The following is a 24,154-nucleotide window of genomic DNA, read 5'->3' on the forward strand; positions in this document are numbered from 1 at the left end:
GTCCCCCCTCTCGTCAGTGTTTTTATTGTCATGCGCGGTTGCGCACTTTTGCTTGGCTCCGCGGGCCATATTTGTAGTCCCGAGCTCGGGACTTCGACTGACCTGAGGGAGTGGGCTTCTCTCTCCACAGCTGGCCTCCTCGGACAGGTAAGGCCTTCACCTTCTTCCGATGTCTTTTCTTCTTCTCTTCTTCCCGTTGCTTTCGACTTTTCTTTCTTCGCTGCCATTTTCTTCCCACCTTTACTTTCACTTTATTTTAATTTTTGTGTTTGTGCCTTTGTGTTTTCTGTGTTTTTTTTAAAACTTTTCCGGAGAGGGCTGGAGTTCCCCGACCGGCCACTACTCCATCACGTGACTCCTCTCTATCCTTGTGGTACTTGAAGTATTTTTGTCTATCAAGTATTCTTACTCAAGCATCATCATTTTTTGGATTATTTTATTTCTGCTTTTCAAAACAAGCACGTTGTCACTATTGAAAACAGTCATTTTTAACATATTTACATATTCTTTTAGAATAAATTGCTTCTGAGATTCAAGTACAATATAAATTTACTTGTAATTCCCCTCCCTTCCCCACCAGCCTTTCTAATCTACTTCCACTCTTTGAGATATTTCACTGCTGTTGTCTTTATATATTTTGTCCAATTTTTAAATCTGTGAGCTGTTCTTATTAACTGGGCACCAAAGTGCTTTAGATAAGGTTGTCATATTTTGGCATGTGTCATATTTATTTCTTAAGTTATATGTTCTATGGGCATACAGTTGTCCATCTCCATGGACCATCGAGTGATCGGCAGGGGGGAGTTGGACTTCCAGGTAGTACAATACTTTTTTTGGGGGCTACTGACAGGGCAATATCTACAAACAATTTAGAATTTTGATAATTTTCTGCCCACGTCCACCAGGTCTCCCAATAAATACACTCCGGGTCCAGAGGGAAGTCTACTTCTGTAATGCTAGTTAATATAATAGATAATTCAAGCCAAAAGGGTCTCAACTTTGCGCAGCACCATGTGGAGTGTATAAAAGTACCAATTTCTAACCCACCTTTCCGATATCCTTGGTTTTCATTTATGTAATTTTTGTGGTGTGAGGTATTATTGGTGTAAGAAGTTGTATTGTACCAATCTAAATTTGGCGTTGATCACTGATGTCGTGCTCTCCCGACATAAATCTGTCCAACATTCTTCAATTGTTATTCCAAGTTTGACTCCCACCTCTCTCTCGATCCTTGCAGGCCCGGTTTTGGGCTCGCAAGCAACAGTGTCTAAATAGGGCCTACCACTTCCATGATGACCTTTTTGTCCAAGTACACTAATGCAATTTGCCTGCATTTTGTCACAGCCTTTCTATTCCTTGCTTCAAGTGCCTGTCTAAATGTTTCTCAAATATAGTAATTGCATTTCGTTCCACTACCTCTGGCAGCAAGTTCCAGGTATCAACTGTAATTTTTAAAGAAACTCCCCTTGGAAACTCCTTTCCTCTTAACCCTTTGGACTCTAGCCATTTTTAACCTTTCATAATATATACTCTTGACTGGGTCCATATATAAACTACAATAAGAACACCAGTATGAACCAGCTGATGGTTGGGTATAAAACCAGTCCTGGGAAAACAGGGACTTGAAGTATATAACTTGTTGGTCATCCCTGAAAACAGAACACTGATCCAAAGGGTTAAACCTTTGCTCTTTTTCTTTTGATATCTGTAGCAAGGGAAATAGATTCTTGATTATCAATGCCTCTTACAAATTTTGTTAACCTCTAATGGTCACCTTCAGCCTCTTCACTCCAGGGAAGGAAAACTGTTCCAGTCCATCCAAAACTCCCTATAACTCCAATCAAGGCAGATTCCTGGTGAATTTTGTCTGGCCCAGTTTAATTGTATCCTTCCTACAGTGTGGCCACCTAAACTGTACAAGTGTGGTATAATTAGTGTTTTATAAAGGTGCAGCATTTCATGCCCTATCCTAAGATGTCATACATGCTGTCTTCACCATCTTTTATACTTGCCACGTTCAATGAACTGTGTACTTGAACTTCCAAGGTCCTCTGACCATCAATGATCATCAGTGCTCTACCACTTACTGTATGTATTTTCCTATTTATCTTCCCAAATACATCAGCTCTTGTCAGAATTAAATTTTTATCTCTCAGTGCTCTGCCCAATTGTACATTTGATCTATATCCTGCTGTAGCCTTAGACTATCTTCTTTGCTATCTGCAACACCATAAATTGTCACCTGCAAACTTGCTAATATAATACCTCCTATATTCACACCTAAGTTGATGAATCTCACAAGCAACAATGGTCCCAGCACTTCTAGAGATGCGACTGGTTGCAGACTTCAAATAAGAAAAGCAACCTTCCATATAACCCTCTACCTTTGATCAATAAAGCCAATTTTTGATCCAGTTAGTTAGCTTTCCTTGGGTCATGTGCATTAAACTTTGGGACAAGCCCACTGTTATGAACTCAAAGGTCCCCAAAACCCAGCAGCAATAGTCAAGACGAGTAGTTACTTAAACAAAAGTTGTTTTTAATTATCTTTAAACGTGAAAACAGAATCAAACTAACTTATCTCTATTAACTTAACTAACCCAAAGTAACCCCCTTCTAATTCTAAGTGCACGTGTATAATGTGTGTAAATTTAAGAACAGTTCTTTGGTTCACAGTTCAATCTCACTTCTCCTTCTTCCAAGTTCTCTGGATGCAGGCAATTCTTCTACTGTGCACAGAATTTAACATGTATAAAGTTCACCAGGCTTTGGTGCTCGAAAGGTAAATGTTTACCACTCAGGAAGTTTCTTGTAGGGTTTGCAGAGAGAGATTTGTTGTTCCAGGATTTCCACAACTGAGGTACCACCATTAGTCACCTCAATGTCTTGCTGATGAAACTTGCCCCATCAGGGTTCTCCAGATGATAACCTCACTCTTTCAGGCTATCACAAAGTTCCTTTCTGTTCCGCTTATTCCAAGAGAAACATCAGACAGACAGCACGTCCAACTCTGGAGCTTTCTGTTTCCAACAAAGCTTCCTGGCTTGTTCTGTTCAGCTGCTTTCAGTATCACACACAATAGCTGGGAGAGCTTGCTGAGCTTGTCTTCTCTCTCTCTCTCTCTCTCAACTGCCAAGTGCTAGAAATCCCATGTGATTCTCTCATTTACAAAAAACCCCACCTTCTTCAGCAAACCACAAGAGTTCTCCTTCTTGGTCAAGCTGTTGTCTTAGGTAAACAAAACCCAGGAGTGACCTCTCTGTGAGCACTTTGTAAAAAGGTCAGAAGCCTTGTAGTTATTCAACCAGCCAGCCTGTCTCCAATCCAAACACTGTCTATTGATTTCTTGACATCATTTCAATTAGTACCTACTTGTGAAATGTGCGTAAAATTCTCCATTGTTTCTGTAAAGTTCACTGAATATGAATTCTTCAATATTTCAAATAAGATCTGTTTTAAAATGTGTATATGTATGTAACCTACTCTAATTTTACCAAATTTCCCTAATTATCTTCTCCATTACACCCACCACATGGGACCTTGTCTTTGAACTAAAGTCTGTGAAAATTGCATCAACTACCATACCTTCATCATTGTTAGTCAACTCCAAACAAAACTCTCAAAGAGGTAGGATTTTCCCTGCACCAAGCCTGTGCTGGCTTTCCAGCCTTTCCAGGTGTACACAAGTCCTATTCCTATTTCCAGTAATTTCTTTACAGCCGCATTTTTGGGCTCACCAGCCTGTAGTTACTTGGCTCATCTCTGCTGCCCTCTTTTGAAAGAGGTATCCTCCTGTCTTCTGATGCTGAGCCTGTGGCTAACAAGAATGAAAAAATCTCTTGGGGCCCCACTATTATTTCCAATAACAATCTGCTATAAGTCTCATCTGGCCTTGGGGATTTATCAACCTGTAAGTCCAGTAACATATACCTTCTTGGTACTAATTTGCTCCAGAGTATCGACATATGTTTGCCATCTCCTTGATGAATAATACAAGAAGTTTGTGACCACCTGCCTCCACAGGTATATTATCCTTTTGCTATCCAAAGGGGACTATGTAATCACCTTCTTTCCTAATATACGTTAATAATTTCTTTGGAGTCTCCTTGATCTTGCTAAGAATATTTCTTGACCCCTTTTCCCCTTGTTTCTTTCTTGCACACCAAAAGCTCGCTAGAGGTCTTTTCTACATTGGAGGGACTGGGTGCAAATTGGGAGATTGCTCTGCTGAGCTCCTTTGCTATGTCTGCCCAGTGACAGGGACCTCCCAGGAGCTAACCATATCCATTCTGTGTCACACTCCCACACTCACATGTCTGTTCATGTCCCAGCAAGACCACCCTTAAATTGGAGGAACAACGCCTGATTTTCTGTCTGGGCACTCTCCAGCTAGCTGTCATTAACATAGACTTTTCTGGTTTCTGCTTACCTCCTCTCCTCTTCCCCCTCCCCCTTCCCTTACAGTCTCCTCCCTCCCTTCCCATGAACTCTGTCCCTTCCCTCCCTTCTCCACCTCCTGCCTTGCAAACCCCCCCCCCCAGTCTTCTGTTTGGACGCCTGCTGACATTTTCCCATATCTTCGGCTCAAGACCGAAGCATCAGTTACGTATTTTTACTTTTGTTGCGTAAAGGACACTGCTTGACCTGCTAAGTTTCTCCAGCTTTGTATTTTTACTTCAACCACAGTGTCTGCAGATTTTTGTGTTTTACTAAAGGCTCCCTTGATCCCAGGTATATGTGCCATCTCCTACATTGAAACTGCGTAATGTCTTTAGCCCTGAAACTGCTCTTTTCTTCATCAGCCAAAGCCAACAATTCAGTGTCCTATGGACACAGTGCTGGTCTTCTGGGAAACTACCCAAGCAGCAATCCAAGAATTCATCATGGATCTGGCATCAGTGACTACCCTGAGGCTGGAAGCAAACAGTTGAGTTATGGCAGCTTGGAAAACTATGATGATTACAACCACCCTTACAGGGACTATGGACAGGTACGTCTTCTGTCACTAGTTCGCAACGTTACAAATTGTGTTGTTCCTGTTTTAGATCATGAAATCATTTTCAATACAAATGTAATTTGCAGTGAATAATAAAGATGAAAACATTTTACATGTTTTTATCCACCATTATCTTCACTCTCCCGAAATAACTGCCTATTTGGGTTAATTGCTCTATTTGCACCAAATTTTGAAATGGGAAATGTTATTAAATACAGCTAAGTGTTATAAATAGACAGCAATGGGAGTATATTTTTAAAATGCTGTGGGGAAAACCACTTCAAAGTTGTATTTGAAAATATATGGCCAAAAATGTATCCTTCAACTTTTATTCTGCACTAAAGTAATTCATTGCACAGGTGGGTGTCCAAGACCCATGATTTTATGTGCATCTCAACTAAGCGGTTCTCTGAACACTTTGTCCAACATTCATCTTTCAACTAACGACACTAAATGGGTGTGGGCTCGTATTGTGCACGTTCACGGTGAAATGCCAAAGCAATTGGTTTTTATTTGCTCTTGCTTCTTTCTGATTTTTTTTTAAAATTAGATAACCATTTATCTCTGTTGGAGCATACATCTTAGAGGGACGTAAATTGCTCTGAACAAATTAGAACACAAGAAATAGGAGCAGGAGTTGGCCATCTGGCCCATTTAGCCTGCTCTACCGATCAATAGGATCATGGGCGATCTTTCTGTTAATTTTTTTCCCAGTTTTGTCCATATTTGAATCCAAATTCAGGTTGAAATCCCCTCCTATTAATATGTTCCCTTGCGTATCTGCTATCTTCAAAAAGATATCTTGCATAAACTTTTGATCTTCTTCGTTAGGTGGATATACATTGAGTAGATTCCAAAACTCCGAATATATCTGACATTTTATCATTACATATCTCCCTGCTGGATCTATTATTTCCTCTTCTATTTTAAATGGCACATTTTTACTAATTAATATAGCTACTCCTCTTGCTTTTGAATTATACGATGCTGCTGTTACGTGTCCTACCCAATCTCTCTTTAATTTCTTGTGCTCCAATTCAGTTAAATGTGTTTCTTGCACAAATGCTATATCAATTTTTTCTTTTTTCAGTAAATTTAGCAGTTTCTTCCTTTTAATTTGGTTATGTATTCCATTAATATTTAAAGTCATATAGTTCAACGTAGCCATTTTATACTTTGTTTATCTTCCCTTTCCGTTTCTCCATCATTACCTTTCCTTCTTATCCATTTCTGTTTTCTTGTTTTGAACCCTTTATAAGACAACATTCCTAAAACATCAAACATTTTCCTTATTCTCCTATTTAAAACTTCTTTAGCCCCAATCTCCCCTTCCCCTCCTGAGTTGTCCTTTATCCCTTGTCGGACAACCACATCTCCCCTCTCCATTTGGATTTGCGAATTCACTCGCAAGCGTCAGCTGATTTTGCAGTGACCGTAACTCCTCCCCACCCAGCCCCCCCCCCAGAAAAGATTTCACTTTTCATATGTAACAAAGGTCACTCTTTTAATTCCCTCCTTATTCCCTCTATTCCATTTCCTTCCCTTATTAATTCTTGTCTCTACTCTCTATATTTTCCTCTAAATACGGATACATTCATGTATGCACACTATACATATACACACATATACCTCTTTACCCACATACATATAAATCGTGGTCATTTTTACTCTTATTACATGTCTTCATCTCTCTGCTTGTTTTGTAGTTGTTCTGCAAATTTCCTTGCTTCCTCTGGATCCGAGAATAGTTTTTTTCCCATAAGATCGTTTTCGCTGTATTGAACTCCTTCCTCTTCTTCAGGAGTTCAAAACTTATGTGTCTTTTTAGTTCGCAGTCTTTTGTACTCTCGTTACACGTCTTCATCTCTCAGTCTATTTTGTAATTGTTCTGCAAACTTTCGTGCTTCCTCTGGATCCGAGAATAGTCTGTTTTGCTGTCGTGGAATAAATATTTTCAATACCGCTGGATGCTTTAGTATAAATTTATACTCTTTCTTCCATAAAATCGCCTTTGCTGTATTGAACTCCTTTCTCTTCTTCAGGAGTTCAAAACTTATATCTGGATAAATGAAGATTTTTCGCCCTTTGTACTCCAGTGGCTTGTTGCCCTCTCTTACTTTTTCCATTGTCTTCTCCAGTACCTTTTCTCTTGTAGTATATCTTAGGAATTTTACTAAAATAGATCTTGGCTTTTGTTGTGGTTGTGGTTTAAAGGCCAATGCTCTATGTGCCCTTTCTATTTCCATTTCTTGCTGTAGTTCTGGACATCTTAGTATCCTGGGGATCCAATCTTTTATAAACTCTCTCATATTCTTGCCTTCTTCATCTTCCTTAAGTCCCACTATCTTTATGTTATTTCTTCTGTTATAATTTTCCATTATATCTATTTTCTGAGCTAACAGTTCTTGTGTCTCTATAACTTTTTTATTAGATTCCTCTAATTTCTTTTTTAAGTCCTCTACCTCCATTTCTACTGCTGCTTCTCGTTCTTCCACCTTGTCCATTCTTTTTCCCATTTCTGATAAGGTCATATCTATTTTATTCATTTTCTCTTCTGTATTGTTTATTCTTCTTCTTAAATCATTAAATTCTTGCGCTTGCCATTCTTTAAATGACTCCATGTATTCTTTAATAAGAGAAAGTATATCCTTTATCTTGCCTTTCCCTTCTTCTTCTATTTCACTGTACTCTTCCTCTTCCTCTTCTTCTTCCTCTGGGTTGGCCATCTGTTGTTGTTGTTTCTTTGTTGTCCTTTTCTTCTCTTCTTTCTTGTTTTGGTTGTCTTCTATGTTCTCCTCTTGCTGCTGCTGTTCTGTAGCTGTCATTGCCGGCTGTGGAGATCGACTCCCCAGCTGGTCCCCCCTCCCGTCGGTGTGTTTTTTTGCATGCGCGGTTGCGCACTTTTACTCGGCTCAGCGAGCCATTTTTGTAGTCCACTTTCTACTGACCTGAGGGAGCGGGTTTCTCTCTCCACCGCGGGCCTCTTCGAACAGGTAAGGCCTTCTCCTTCTTCTTCCGTTGTCTTCTCTTCCTCTCTTCTTACCGTTCAATTTTTCTTTTTTCGTCGCCATCTTCTTTCCACCTTTATACTCACTTTACTTTAATTTTTATTTTTGTGCCTTTGTGTTTTCCTTTATTTTTTCCGACTTTTCTGGAGAGGGCTGGAGTTCACCGTCCGGCCACTACTCCATCACGTGACTCCTCCCGGATCATGGGCGATCTGATGAAAGGATCATCTCCACCTACCTGCCTTTCCCCATTACCTTAATTCTCTGGCTATGTAAAAAATCTATCCAACCTTGACTTAAATATATTACTGAGGTCACCTCCACTGCTTCACTGGGCAGAGAATTCTATAAATGTACCACTCACTGAAAAAAGCAGTTACTCCTCCTCCATCCTAAATCTACTACCCTCTATCTTGGGGCTACGTCCCCTTATTCTCGTCTCACCTGCCGGAGAAGCAAATTATCTACCTCTATCTTGTCTATGCCTTTCATAATTTTATGCATTTCTGCAAGATCCCCTCTCATTGTTCTGAATTCTTGTGAGTATGACTCATTCTCTCCTTTGCAGTCCATCCTTCCTCAAGTGTGGAGACCCGAACTGCCCGCAGAACTCCCGATGTGGCCTCACCATGACCTTGTACAGTTGCAGCAGTACCTCCCTCCCCCTAAATTCAGTTCCTCCAGCAACGAAGGACAACGTTCTCGATAACCTGGTGCACCTGCAAACCAACCTTTTGTGATTCATGAGCAAGCTCTCCCAATTCCTTCTGTACGGCATCGTGCTGCAATTGCTTGCCATTTAAATAATACTCTGATCATCCATTCTTCCTTCCAAAGTGGATAACCTCACATTTACCAATGTTGTACTCCATCTGCCAGACCCTTGACCACTCACTTAACCTATCTATCTGTCTGCAGACCCTCCATATCCTCTGCCCAATTTGTTTTTCCACTCAATTCAGCAAACCTAGATGCACTGCACTATGTCCCCCTCTTCCAGATTGTTAATGTATATTGTGAACAGTTGCGGGCACAGCATCAACCCCTGCAGCACCTTGCTCAACACTGATTGCCAACCAGAAAAACACCCCTGTATTCCAAGTCTCTACTTTCTATTAGTTAAACAATCCGCTATCCATGCTAATACCTGTACATCACCCCAACTATGCATCCTTACCTTGAATCTCTATCAAACATCTAACAACATCCGCCTATTTCCCCTCTATCTACTGTGCTCATTATATCCTCAGAGAACCCCAGTAAGTTTGTCAAACAGGACTTGCCTTTGCTCAATCTACCTCATGGATCTATTTCATTCCAGATGCCTCATTTTTTTTTTCTTTAATGATAATTTCAAGCATTTTTCCAACTGCAGATTTTAAACTAACTGGTCTATAGTTAACTGCTTTTGCCCACATCCTTTTTTGAACAGTGGCATGACATTTGTCATCTGATCTGCCAGGACCTGCCCAGAGTCCAGAGAATTTTAGTAAATTGTCACCAAAGCCTCTACAATAACTTCTGCCATTTCTTTCAATACCTGGAGCAGGGGACTTGACGATCTTTAGGCCTACATTTGCTCAGCGCTACCTCTATATTGATAGCTATTGTATTCTCATCTCCCATCGCATCCATAACTACTGTCTTTGGCAAGGTAGATCCAGTGTGAAGACCAACACAAAATAGTCATTCAAAGCCTCTGCCATTTCTTCATTACCCAATATCAATTCCTGGTTCTCAACCTCCAAGGGACCTTCGTTCACTTTAGCTACCCTTTTCTGCTTAATATAAGTAAAAAGTTTTACTCTCTGTTTTTATATTTTCTAATGCTTTTTCATAATCTATCTTCCTTTATTGCTCATTTGGTGGTTCCTTGTTACTTTCTAAAGTTTTTCAATCTTCTAGTTTCCCACTGCTCTTTGTGTCTTTGTGCACACAAGCTTTTGGTTTATATACCTTCCTTTATTTCCTTAATTATCTAAAGATATCTACCCCACCCTTGCTGTCATTGTTTTAAACTGGAATATACTTTTGTTGAGCACCGTGAAAAATCTGAAAGTTCTCCACTGGTCCTCAACTGTCCCTCCATATAGCCTGCATTCCCAGTCTACCCTGGTCAACTTTTCCCTCCTCCCCATGCAGTTTCCCTTGTTAACATAATACACTGCTTTTAGACCAAACTATTTATTTGAGAAATTCAGTCATACTGTAATCACTCCTTCCAAACAATCCTGAAAACAAGATCATTCATTTTACCTGTCTTGTTGCTCAAGACCAAATTATATGCTTTCTCTGAAGCCCTCCTCAAGGTTACCTCAACCAATCAGATTCACCCAGTCCAGCATCCAGCTCTCATGGTTCACATGGATCCTGTTGCCTTTGAACAGCTCCTTCCCCAATACTGGTGGCAATTTCCTATGAATTGGAACCCACTTCTCCCAAGCAAATTGTTGAGCCACAAATTTAACTCTCTTATTCTTCTTGACCCTGTGTTAATTTACACGTGGCTTGGGTGGTAAGCCAGAGATTACCACCTTTTTGGATCTGCATTGTAATTTAGTGCCTACCTCCCTCAGATCTTGAGCAGAATGCTGACCATACCTATTGCAACTCCAACAAAACCAGACTAAAGTGTAAATACCTTGGAATCAACAAAAGAAAAAATATATATATTTCAAGTGAACTGTCTAAATTTTATTGTGGCAGGAAAGAGAAATGGAACAATATCCGCCATCATGTGATCCTAGGTTTCGAGGGTATGGTCGTGACAGAAGTGAGGTAAATATCATAAAATGGATTCTGGGGGCTATTCTTGAGATAGATGTGCTAGTTTGGGCCCTGTTCTCATCAATCTAACAACACATGTTGGAGCTCTGTACTGTAACAGAGTCAAAAAAAGCTATGAGTTCACCAGAGCAGCAGTCATGATTCAGTTTTTTACTTGGACTGGGCTGGAGGAGAATAATAGCTGCTGGGGAAACAGTTCTGGAAAGTTGAGGCTTGACTTTTGTGATCCGTGAAGGATAATTAACTGATAATTTCCTATTGACGAATTCTTAAACATTGGCCAACTAAACTAGAGACCAGAAATAAAGTACTGGTAACATGAGAGAAGGAAACAGTTCTGGAGAGTTGAGGCTTGACTTTTGTGATCCGTGAAGGATAATTAACTGATAATTTCCTATTGGCGAATTCTTAAACATTGGCCAACTAAACTAGAGACCAGAAATAAAGTACTGGTAACATGAGAGAAGGAATTTGACAAAAATTGTTTCTACAGTGATGGTTTAACTGAATGTGCTTCCAATTAGGAGAGGGAGCAGGAGAGATACGTGAGGTCCCGTGACCTTGTCATGGGAGGAATTCGTGGCTACGGACGTGATCGTAATGATGTGAGTATTATAGAAGATTACCTGATTTTTTAATCAAATATTCAAGGTAGCATACTACCCAAGGAATGTCAAACTGTGCTTTGACAGGGGAGGAATGGAAAGATAGGCTTGGCATATTGCTGTAATTGCAATAGCTCCAAATTAGAGAGACACAAGTAACGTGAAAGAATGACTTGGACAAAAAATATTTGATGAGAAGAACTGGATATACTCATTGAAGCTTTTCTTTTGGTAACTCTATTTCCAAGCTTTCATTGCATCAGAGTCTGTAATCACTGCTGCCAAAAGTATATCACTGAAATATGGAAATATACCAATGTTGAGTTTACTGATTCCCATCAATGGAAGAGTTTGGAGAACAAGACTGCCTCAGCTACATTGAGTTAAGAAATGTTTGCAATATCCAAGCATTCCCAGTGTTTACAAAGGTGCAGTAGCCTGTTGAATAATCTGTTAGCATTTTTTTTTACTGTTTCACATGTCCAATTGGACATTTAGATGGCCTCAAAAAGGAGCTAACGTTTTTGGAAATTGATTTGTTTTGGGGATTATCGAACTAATCAATGCTTTATTCGCAGGAAAGGGAGCGAGAGCGGTACCAACTTTCACTTGATCCTGGACTTGGAGGGTATGAATCTGACCAAAATCAGGTAAAGATTAGACTAATGAACCTTTTGAAGTATCCATAATATTAGTGTTAAAATCCTTTTGCATCTTGACAGGAAGGAGAATGGTTGGGTTTATTAAGAAATAATATTTTAAGCCCCCTTTTGTTTTGGCACAGAATTAATGTCCAAAGTAGTAACCCAGCTGATGAGCAAATGTACAGTTTATTTTGTGCAATTCTTGTCCTAGATCAGTTTGTGATATCTGGGGCATTGGCTCTGTTTGGAAGGGCCAGCATTTGTGATTTTTGCCTACTTGTCATTGATGGTTCAGCTGCCCCTCTGGTAGATGCGAGCCAATCTGTCGTGAAAGAGATTGTATTTCATTACGACGTTGGCCATGGTCTGAGAAGTTCCAGCACATTCATTGTATATGAATGGCTTTGTGGATGTGGCCATTTCAGTTGTGTGTACCTGGATGAAGGTGGGGAATGTAATATGATGAATATTATGGAAAATAAACCACATGAATTACCATCCATCACTATGTAACAATTTACATACACCATGTTGCAAAAGTAATAATCCATTATGTATATACTACATAAGGCCACAGGTAATGAATAGGAAGCTGGATACGATGAAACAGGTGGTTCTAAACGTGATTAGATTAATGGGTGGAGAATAATGACAATAATTGGCCAACCAAGGTTTAGATATGAGGATATGAATGATTGGGTGCAGAAATGTGATTAAGTCAGGACTAGAATATATTTTTTTAAAAAGGGCAGTATTTCATAGCAACAAGGCATTTCAGAGTCCAAGCTTTGATTTGTCTCAGCTTTTGTTTGCAAATAAAGGCTTAAACTTTTCTGAAGAAGTCTCCACGTTTCCTGACTCATTTTTGGACATCAGAAAAAAAACCACAACAATATCAGCTGATATTTCTGGCCTGCTCTGAAGTTGAACATGATCCGAAGGTAGAAAATTATATTTGTTAATTATCTGTTTCTTTTCATTCTAAGCGATCGACTCCATGTGGCTACAATGATTTGGATTCTTCTGCACCTCCACTGTATTCAAGCTCCCCCACATCTTATTTTACTAGTGGCTTAAGGGCAGGACTCCGACAGGGCTGCTCCTCCAAGGTAATAGCAAGAGGCATCAATAAGCACCTTCACTGGGTGGGGTGCTGAGACATACTTTATTTTTCTATCAATACACATGGTGAATCATGGCCCGCACTAATTTGCTGTGGTTCTTTGAATTCACTCCCAACTTGATTGGAGCCATCCATTATCCAATGAACCATAAGTAGTTGTGATAGTGGCCTCACTACTATAATCAAACTTTGTGAGTGGGAAATGCTGTTTATGTTTATCTGAGCAACAGTGGAATGTTACTGTTCCCTTGCACCTCTCGTGCCATAGTTCAATGCAGCATTTCAGTGCAAGAGTCAAGATCTCAAGACGCGGGAGTCGGACCAATGCCCTATTGAGTCTATTCTGCCATTCTAATCATGAGCTGATCCATCCTCACTCAGTTCCACTCCCTGGCTTTCTCCCCGTAACCCTTGATGCCCTGGACTAATCAAATACCCGTCAATCTCTGCCTTAAATACACCCAATCTCTGCATTACTGAATTTGTGGAGCAGTGATCAACAAAATGATGTACTGTATCCTCAACAATGCTATTCAGCAGCCTTGCACAGAATTGTTTTCTCATTGATGCCAGGTTTAAGTTTTGTGGGCGAATTCCTAGAGTGAAGTGGCATGACTGCCCTTGACACAAAAGCAGCCTTTTAATAAGTGTTACATCTGGACCTCTCATTAACCTTGTCATTATTTTGGTCAAAAGTGCGCACTGGTTTCAGAAAGTCAATCAACTTGGCATCAGGATAACTATGCAAGAGTTGCCTTGTGCAGTATCTCGTGCCTCATCTTGGTGATGCCTGCTGCTAATTGTACAAAGTTGAATGTTATTTGTAACCCCTTAATTTCGCAGTCCAGGCTGGCAATCCGCAAGTATGAGGCAATTGGTAGGAATTGGGTAATACATGGGCAGTGAACGTGTCCAGCAAGAGAGAGATAAACCCATGATATTTGATGGCATTCCCGTTGCAACCATTCTCTTGTCACCATCTCTCTTTCCTCTATCTGTAAACCCCAAGAATGTAAGAGAATACTCTCCACTTACCACCAACAACACTCTAAGCTCGCCATCCAGCACAAATCAACCTTGTGGTTATCACTATTCTCACCACTCTAAACAATTTCTTTCTTTCAGCATTTGTGCACCATGGCTAATGTGCGCCATCTATAAAATTCATTGCAGTTGCCTGCAAACATACCTTTCAAGCCTCCAACTGTCACCCAAAGTGGACAAGAGCACGGGGACGATCCAAACGTGCAATTTCCCATCTACGTAGCACTACATCTTGATATGGAAATAATTTCCTCATCCTTCACTGTGTTTATATCCTGCAACTCTACCCAGCAATCTGTGTAGGCATACCTTCTCCAGGAAGCCTGCAACAGTTAAAATAGTGGCTCATCATCCCCTTCTGGAGAATGATCTTCGATGGACAGTAAACATTGGCTTGTCCAATAAAGTTCCCATCCTGATAATGGAGGTTACTTTAATTAAAGGCCTTTTAATTTTTACACTTTGAAACCAAGATGATATAATTTGTTACTACTGGTGTTAAACTGGAACAAGTTGCACCTTGCTAATTGATGTTTACTGGTTGTTTTGGGTTCTTCCCATCTCCTCAGCTGCTACTAGGAAATCCAGGACTCTAGTTTGGCATCCTAGAGTAATTGCAAACTGCATGAAATGTGTGTGAAGTGGCCCTTTAAGACTAGCAAATCTATTATCTCAAAATGTCTCCTGTTTTGTTGTCTTGAAATGGCTTGCTTCACTTGACTGGCTCCTAGAAAGCTCAGTGGTTCGAGCACTGGCCTTGTAAACCAGGAATCACGAGTTCAATCCTTGCTGGGGCTTCATTTCTGTGAGAGGCGCTGAACAAAGTGACGACTCTATCTTCCTTATGGAAGACAAAAGTTAAAGAATTTCAAGCATGTTGCATTATAAATGTAGTATTGCGTGACAATCATGGAACTTTTACCTAATTCAATGAGAGACTGCCTGCAGAAAAAGTGTGCAGAAAAAGAGGCTTTTGCAGACTTTTTGTGAAAGATGAACGGTGATGATTTTACTGCTATTTAAGTAATTGTCACGGTATGAACTGAATCTGGAGCTTGGACTTTCCTTTGGTCTGTTGCAGTTGAATCCTCTACTGAGCCCCGGTGCAGGACTCCTGGGTGCTCGGCCCTCCAGCTCCCCAACTGGCTCTCTGCTGAAGGTAATGGTCTCAACTTCTGACTCAATTGTTGTATGTTGGGCATTGTACCCGTGCAAACTGTATTGTGGCTATTGCAAGTGTTCCCTAAAAGTGGTGGTTTTGTCTGGCACAAGACTGTGCTCTGTAGTGTAATCTCTAATCTGGAATGAATGGGTAGAAACTGTTTGTCAGACCATGAAATGTAAAAGTTGGCAGGTTATAAAATACTAGTTAGACTGTGCTTGGAGTATTGTGTGCTGTTCTAGTTGCAGCAATACAAGTTAAATATTGCTTGTTTGCAGATGTTCTTGCTATGGTTCTCCTTGTGAGTGAGACACTTATCCTGTGTCTCAAGATAGGAGGTTACCCATCTCTAAATACTTGGCATCACAGTTAGTTTAGGGGTCAGTATGATGACATTACAGTGCTGGCGACTTGGGTTCGAATGTGCCACTGTCTGAAAGGAGTTTGTCTGTTCTGTGACCTGTGTGGGTTTCCCTGGGCGCTCTAGTTTCCTCCCACCCTCCAAAAATGTTTAGGGTTGTAGGTTAATTTGGTGTAATTGGGCAGCAGAGGTCTCAACAGCTAGAAAGAACATCTCCCGTGTTGTAAACAAAATCATATCTAAATATTGGGGGAATGTATTAAAGTGACGGGTTTTTCAAAAGATGGATGAGATTGTTCACATTTTTGGAGTTGGTAACATTTAAAACCCATTCTGCAAATGTGTATAGTTCACATTGTGCTTCCTGGTCTTAGCTTGATCAGTGAATTGTAGAATTCAGAAAGATAATTCGAATGTGTTCATGAACCAGGAAGCAAATTATATTGAAGATTTTCTGGGCTTGCTGAAAATTCCTGATTATGGGAAAGATTGCAGGCAGCAAAGTCTCGAGCACCAAGAACGCTGCTGATGCATTTGGGAGGTCCTTGGAACTATTTAGTTCTGTCGCAGACAACCAGGTGAACGCAGAGTGCTGGAAAGCTCCTTGCAGTAAATCGTCACTCATTAATTTGTGTTGGTTACAATTTTGTTTCTTCCAGTACAGTGAAACAAGTGCTACGATATTTTTATCTGCTCTGTCTTGTCTAATTTCTCTGTCTTGGGGGAAATAAATCTTTTCAGAAAAATTCTGCTCTTGGGACATTACATTGCTCAGAAGGGAGAGTTTACCATAATTGTACTGATATAAAAATATGAAATCCAAGTAGGTTATCTGGGCCCTTGAACCTTTTTGCTGACTTCAGCACCATTTATCCATCATAAACTTTATATTAATATCTAAAAATATATTCATCTTTTGAAATGACAAATCGTTTAATTTGTGATTGAGCATTGATTATAGATGTTCCATCTTAAGGAAATATTATCTGAGATCTATAAATAATTTTGTTTTAAAATGAGCACCTTTTAATTTTTCAAGCCCCCTTGCTTTAAGTTTATTTATCATTCAATTGTACAAGCACAACCTGGTGAAACAGCGTTCTCCAGTCCTCAGTGCAAAACACTGCAAACGCACATACAGACAAACTACACTTATGCACAGTACGTACGGTAAAACCCCTGGTGTCTGTAATACAAGCAACCAGCAAAGAATCGAGGAAAATAAGAATAAAATAACCGGTTAAAAAATATGCACGTTTAAAATTGTAAATGTATTCTGAAGTAACACACAAAGCTTTGGTGAAGATGGGAGCAAATTCAGCACAGTGCCTTGGTTGTGCTTTGCTTGTTACATGCCATCTTCCCTGTGATTAATAAGGGATTACCTAAGGTGGTAGGTGAGTGTGAAGGGATGGTTGAGAATCACTGCTCTAGACCCAATTTGAGAAAAAATGTCATTGTTCCTTCCTTTGGAGTTCTGAAACCATAATGAGTCAATGAGGGACGATTGAAACAGTGATTTTTAAACTTTTTCTTTCCACCCACATCCCACTTTCAGTAATCCCTTACTAATCACAGCATCTGTAGCTGTAGGGATTACTGAAGGTGCGTGAGTGAAAAAAAGTTTAAAAGCCACTTCTCTACAGCAACAGTACCACTGTACCAGTGCACAGTGCAGAATATGCCAGATGGGGTCACAGAAATATAAGGCATGATTTCAGTAAGATATCTTTACCTTTGTCCTCAAGGCCAATAGGACGTCAGTCTCCCTTACTGCTTACTGCACCTGCATTTTATCTTTGTGTAACTGGTATATCAGACCCTTGAACACCAATGCATTTGAATAATTTCTCACTGTTTATAATAAAAAAAAGCTGCTTTTTAATTATTTATACCAAAATCTATGACTTCTCAATTTTTGCATCTTGCATTCCATCTGCCACGTTTGGACCATTCGCTTAGTCCAGTGGTTCTCAACCTTTCCCCCCCCCCCCCCCCCATTCATACCATCTTAAGCAATCCCTTACTAACCACAGAACACTGTGTCATAAGATGCCACTCTAAGAAGTTATGGAATTCTAGAAGATGGCAACCCTAGGGCATCTGCTGTCATGTATTGTAAACCTTGATAGTGGTTGTTGGGTCCCCATGCATTTATCTTGCGACTTCGTCTCTTTACTCTTACATTAATTCTGACTCACTGCAGAAAATTCTCCATCATTGGCGTCTTCCTGACACAATATTTAATTGTTGTGCCTTTTCCCTCTTACCCAACGTAACTTCCCCTACCTCAGGTTGAAAAGAACCAAGATTGACCACCTCTTCATTTTCGCATTAAATTTAGATGTCCAGCATGGTAACAGGCCCTGCTGGCCCATGATTCTCTGCCACCCATTCCACCCAATTGACCTCCCTCCAACTCCCATATGTTTTGAAGGATGGGAGCACCCGGAGGAAACGCACGCAGACACGGGAGGACATACAAACGCCAGATTTGAACAATGGGTCGCTGGCGCTATAACTGCATTGTGCTGCCCCTTTTATATTTGTTTCATCTACACTTCATTATCAATTTTTGGTTACGTGATTAAAATGTAACCACTCCATGGTGATTTTTGAAGCGTGTGTAATTTGGATGGGAGGGTATTGGATGGAGATGCTGAATATTGAACTCTAAGTGTCCTTGATAATTCTCTTTCACAGACTCCACTCATTGGTCACAAGCGGGGTGCCTCTCATCTGATCCCATCACCTGAGCCCAGTCCAGAGGGAGGCTACATTGGCCAGCACTCTCAAGGCCTGGGCGGCCACTACGCTGACTCTTACTTGAAGAGGAAGAGAATATTTTAGCTGGGGACCTGGCGTTTCCATCTCGAATGATGCAGTTTTTTTTTGCTTAAGGGTGTAAATCTTGTATAGATATTTTTAAATCTGACCTTTTTTTTCCGATGTTTTTGGGAAGGGGATATCTTTTATCTGATTGTGGGATATGCATGATGCTTGAACTTGCAGAACTGACTGAATCGTGACCCTACGGTGCAAGAATTGCCAACCCTGCAATGACCCAATGTGGACTTGCATTCAAGCCTGCTGATCAAGGAGGGTGCAAACAGTGAGGTGACAGCCGTCATATCTGTCTCTGTCAACAACCTCATGGTGATTGGCAGAGCACTCGAACCTATGAATGAGGCAGGCAAGTAAACAGCTTCCATTTGTGCATGTAGTATTGACATTTTCCTTGAGCTACAATGATCTGATTTCCCATAATTGTAACAAACCAACCCTCACTTGTGATCCTATCTCCCTGAAAGTCGCCAAGTTGTGTGGTGCCGCAGCAAGATCTGCGTTTCTTGTGTTGTTTTAATTTTAGGGTTTGGTTACTTCAAAGCTCAGGATTAAGTATCATTTTTCCTTCACAATGCCCTGTGCTGTTTTCTTCAAGCATTTCCTGGGAGATGACAGATTAATTTTTTGTTCTAATTGGCCCGCACCTCATTGTTGGTGTGCAAGGTTAGTCATGTCTCCGTCTGGTCTGAATTTCAATCCTCATGCATACCCCAAATATCCATGGGTTTCTTTATGGTGTTTTCCCTAATTTTTCATTTCATTCTGTGAATCAACTTTTGCCTTAATTAGAAATTATTTTAATCTAATTTTTAGGGAATTATTTGCATGAAAAGGTTATATGCTCATCCTTATTCCTTTTTTTTTTTGGAGACTAAGTGGTAGGGGCAACTTATTTTGCCTTTGCTGTTTCATTTGGTGCATGCAATTGTGCCTTTTAGTTTTTTTCCCTTGTCTGAAGTTTCCTTTGCGAAGGCTGTCTTGCGTTCCTGATATCTGTTGATTTGTGGTCTTTTTATGTTGAGCATTGTCCTGTGAGGCTTGGCCAGAAACTCAAAAACTGGTAAATATGGGACCCCAGTGGTTTAAAAATGTAAATGTGACCACACTGCTGCAATCCAGCAGACAATGGCTCCAGGATAAAGTGGCAGAGGCAGGTAATGATCTGCTACTCCTGCTTTCTGGTAAACATGCCTGTGTTTGAAGCTTGCAGTGGAATATCTCTTCCCCTGCAGCACACCTCAGGTCCTTGAAATTACTTGGGAGTTGAAAAAGAATAGGTTTAACTTGGCACTTGTCCAATTGACATAGAGCAGTACAACAGGGTCTCCACATGGAAGGCCTTTAAAATCCCCACATCTTCTCTGCTCTCATCAGAAATCAAGAGCAAGGTGAATAGCCAGAGTTCACAGTGCTCAGAAACTTGTATCATCTTTCTCTCATTCCCTCCCCACACCCCCTCTTTAAAAAATAAAAGTATATGTTGGCAGTGGTTAAAGGGTGAGAAACCTTTGTGTTGGCTTGGTGTGACATAAGGAGGAGGGGAGAATTGGGTTGCAGAAACATTGAGAAAAATGTGGGCCAAAAAAAAATTTTCATTGACAAACTGTGAGCAAGTGCTTAATGTGATTTAATAAAGGTGTTTGCACCTATACAGCCTCATACTGTTGTCCCCAGGCCTTCAATGTGTTTACTTTGTGCTTTCACTGTGTTCTGATCATGTTCCTGCAAGCAGTCTGAGCAACTGCAACTGCTAAATCTCTAAAGTGACCAAAATTTTTTAAAAACATTTTTACTCTAATTTAGACATGCAGCACAGTAACAGGCCGCCCAATTGACCTACAATGCCCGGTACATTTTTAAGGGTCGGAGGAAACGCACGCAGACATGGGGAAAACGTACAAACTCCTTACAGGGCGGGATTTGAATTCCGGTCTCGATCGCTGGTGCTGTAACAGCAATGCTATGCTAACCAAGCCGTTCTGATGTCGACCCAGTTGCATTCCCTGTCGAGTGAGGGCTCCTTGAAGAAGGGGGATCCCGATTATAAACAACTTGTTGTGCATTCTCAAATGAGAGGCTGGATTATAATTCTGGACACTATCCTCAAGTTCCTCCCACTCCATTTTTCCCTGTTGTGCATCCCAGCTTGGACTTGCCAATGGAGGAATTAAATCTCTGGCTTGGTGCTGCTCTAAAGGGAAATGGTTGATGCAGCTGAATCCTGAGCCAGGGCAATTCACCAGTAGTTTAACCTTCATCCTTTGGGCTCTGGCCATTTTCATAATCTATGCTCCAGACTGCAACCATGGGTAAACTACAGTATGATCTAGCTGGTATAAAACCAGTCCTTTGAAAATGGGGACATGGAGTATATATGGTTGTTGGTAGTCCCTGAAAACTGGGACACAGTCCAAAGAGTTAAAACTGGAAGAGAACAGGTCTAGTGATCCCTGCTGGACTCCATCTACTAATTTGGGGCTTCAACTGCACCGTTTCATTTTATGAATACCCTGCTGACCAAAGGTTCCTGGATGCCCTTAGAAAGATAGATTCTAGGGTTCGGATGTTTTTGGGAGGAGGGGGAGAGAATACAAATTGTGACCCATGGATATGAAGTGGATGTGAGGGACATGTACCTTATGGCATTGAATACTGCTAGTAGCAAAGGAACAAATGCTGGGAGTTAAACAAATCTGCAGTTGCTGTGATTGTAATTTGAATATAAGGAATAGGAGCAGGAGTCGGCCGTCCAGCCCTTCAAGCCCGCTCCACCATTCAATGAGATCATGGCTGATAGGTTTATCTCCACATACCTGCCTTTTCCCCATATCCCTTAATTCCCCTACTATGTAAAAATCTATCCAACCTAGTCTTCACTGTATATTCACTGAGGTCGCCTCCGCTGCTTCAGTGGGCAGTGAATTCTATTGATTCACCACCCTCTGGCAAAAGCAGTTCCCAAGTCTATTCCCCTGGATCTTGAGGCTGTCCCCCTTAGTTAATTGTATATCTTTACTGTAAATAACACTGTGTGTCCTGCTGAGTTTCTCCAGCATTTGTATGCATCAGGGACAAATGTTGGCCAGTTGCAGGTGATGATGAAGCTGTTATTATCCAGAGCAGCTAAACTAGGTTTGTGGAGAAGGAGAAGGCAGCAGATGGGAGCCCAGAACTTGAGTTCTGCATTCCTTTGGTTCAGGTACATCTAAACTTCTGCATGACTTTTTGCTCTTGATGGATGCTGTGTGACCTGCAGTTTCTTCCTCACTTTTGTGTATGGCATCTGAATTTCATGTTTCTCTAGGATGCAAAAAGTAGTTGAATGATCTGAAAGGATGAAAGCTTCTTAATCATTGGACACGTGTTTAGCTGCATAATTAGAAAATAAATGCAATTTCACATTTTGGAGAGTATACTCTACATCTCTAATAAAATTGTCATTTTCTTATGTGTTGTGTGCTCTTTAAATCTTTAAGCACTGTGACAGAGATGTTTTAGTTTTAAATAACATTCTGGGCAAGTCCTACAAAGAGAAAATGTTTGAAATCTTTTGTCTCTGAGAGTGAGACATTGCTTGACCAATGCATTTTTGCAAATCGTTTTGCTATAAATGTAAATTGCTTGCTTAAATGCTGCTATGCTGAGCAATCATGGGCTTGCAACGTTTGGCCATGAATAGCACCTGAAGGTGCTATTAAATAGAAATCTTTCTTGCCACTTTTTCTTGGGCGGAACTCTAGATGAGAGCATGATATGCTTCCAGATCACCCTGATCCTGCTGCAGCCAAAGTAGGTGGTGCCTGAGCACGTGTGTAATTTAGGGTATGTGCTAGTCAAGTTTATTGTCCTCTGATTCCACAAGTACAACCCAATGGAATGGCATTCTCCAGTCCTCGATGCAAAACACGCAGATGTACAACCAGACATGCATACAGACAAACAATGCATATGCAGGACAAGTGTTCATCTATATAAATAAATATTGATTCATGATTATGAGAGTCTTGGAGGGTGAGTGTGAGCTGTTCCTTTAGTCGTTCAGCATTCTCACTGCCCGTGGGAAGAAGCTGTTCCTCAGCCTGGTGGTGCTGGCTCTGATCCTCCTGTATCTCTTCCCTGACGGGAGCAACTGAACGATGCTGTGTGCGGGGTGGAAGGGGGGGGTCCTCCATTATTTTGCGCACCCTCTTCAGACAATGATCTTGATGGATCACATTGATGGGGGAGGGAGGCTCCAGTGATCCTCTCTGCCACTCTTGTAGTCCTGTGGATTAAAGATCCATTTCTCAGCAGCAGCTATACCACACTGATGTAGCCAGCAAGGACGATCTTGATAGAATTCCTATAGAGGGTTGACGATGATGGCCACTAGCCTTGCCTACTTCAGAGTAATCAGGAAATGCTGTTGTGTCTTCTTGTCAAGGTAAAGGTTCCATTATTGTAAGTAATACTACATTTAGAATGTAACATATACACAAAATTCTTTAACTTTATCTACCATGAGGAAGGCAGAGTCACCACTTTGCCCAGCGCCCCTCAAAGAAAAGAGGCCCCAATGAGGAACAAACTTCTGACCCCTGGTTTACAGGACCAGTGCTGTAGCCACTGAACTATTGGAGGCATAGAGTCTCCACAATAGGTCACTAATTAAGTGAATGCCAAGGAACCTGCTGCTCTCCATGACATTTGTTAATGGGTAGTGTAGGGTAGTCAGCCCTGGTTAACAATTCAGTAGGATGGTGGTCAGTTTTACCTCTGTCACTTTCCTGCTCTGAACATACACTGTTTGATTCCTTCAATATCTGCATATTGCTGTCACAAATGCCAGAGTCTTCCCAGCCCTCTGGGGCAGAGGGTTCTGAGGATGCACCACTGCCAGCAAAGCAGTTCCTATTTCAATCCTGAATACAAAACCACAAGAGAATCCACTGTGGCATTCCAACCAGGGGAAACAACCTTTGGGGGTTTTGCGCACTTTGATTATTGCCGCCTCCTGAATTCACTTACCATGTCCGGTAGGACAATCTTTCCATCCTTGGCATCAATCTGCTTCTTGCATTCCCTCCACCACAAGAACAATTCCCTTTAGGTAGGAAGCACCGATCTATTGCAACATTTCACGTGCAGGTTTAAAAGAAGAAACTATTCAAACTCCAAAATCAAGTTAATCTTGACTTGTGTTGTTGGTGCACAATAACTCCGATGTGTTTATGCAGATCAAGTTTAGAGCCATTAGCTCCTTACTTTGTGTTCTTCATCAGGGAGGTTGAGTGGTTAGGAACCATGAGGTTTCTGATGGAGGATGCAATTTTTTCCCCATATTTTTAAGGAGGCAATTAGGATCATTGTCCTGGATGCAATCTACCAATTTGGAACAGGAATATATGTGATCTCTGTGAAACACAAGTCTGCAGATGCTGTGATTGTAGTTAAAAACACAGATGCTGGAGGATCTCGGCTGGTTTCACAGTGTCATTAGGTGGTAAGGGACGGCGCAGTTGGCGTAGTGCTTAGCGTTATGCCTTTACAGCGCCAGCGACCGGTACTGGACCTTGGTTCAAATCCTGTGCAGTCTGT

At 41.0% G+C, this 24,154-nt stretch overlaps 1 protein-coding gene across 2 annotated transcripts in view; it reads left to right on the forward strand.

Annotated features, from left to right (window-relative positions):
* raver1 (ribonucleoprotein, PTB-binding 1) overlaps positions 1 to 22,025 on the forward strand; it is a 71,265-nt gene extending 49,240 nt beyond the window's left edge. For both annotated transcript variants that reach the window (XM_069927441.1, XM_069927440.1), the window contains exons 10-16: positions 4,803 to 4,990; positions 10,711 to 10,782; positions 11,316 to 11,396; positions 11,975 to 12,046; positions 13,027 to 13,149; positions 15,289 to 15,366; positions 18,434 to 22,025. In XM_069927441.1, coding sequence (XP_069783542.1) covers positions 4,803 to 4,990; positions 10,711 to 10,782; positions 11,316 to 11,396; positions 11,975 to 12,046; positions 13,027 to 13,149; positions 15,289 to 15,366; positions 18,434 to 18,580 — 761 coding nt within the window. In that variant the 3' untranslated portion in view covers positions 18,581 to 22,025. The remainder of the gene's footprint in view (positions 1 to 4,802; positions 4,991 to 10,710; positions 10,783 to 11,315; positions 11,397 to 11,974; positions 12,047 to 13,026; positions 13,150 to 15,288; positions 15,367 to 18,433) is intronic.
* Positions 22,026 to 24,154: the final 2,129 nt, after the last annotated feature.

This window comes from Narcine bancroftii, chromosome 3 (genome assembly GCF_036971445.1).
Source record: "Narcine bancroftii isolate sNarBan1 chromosome 3, sNarBan1.hap1, whole genome shotgun sequence".
NCBI lineage: Eukaryota > Metazoa > Chordata > Chondrichthyes > Torpediniformes > Narcinidae > Narcine > Narcine bancroftii.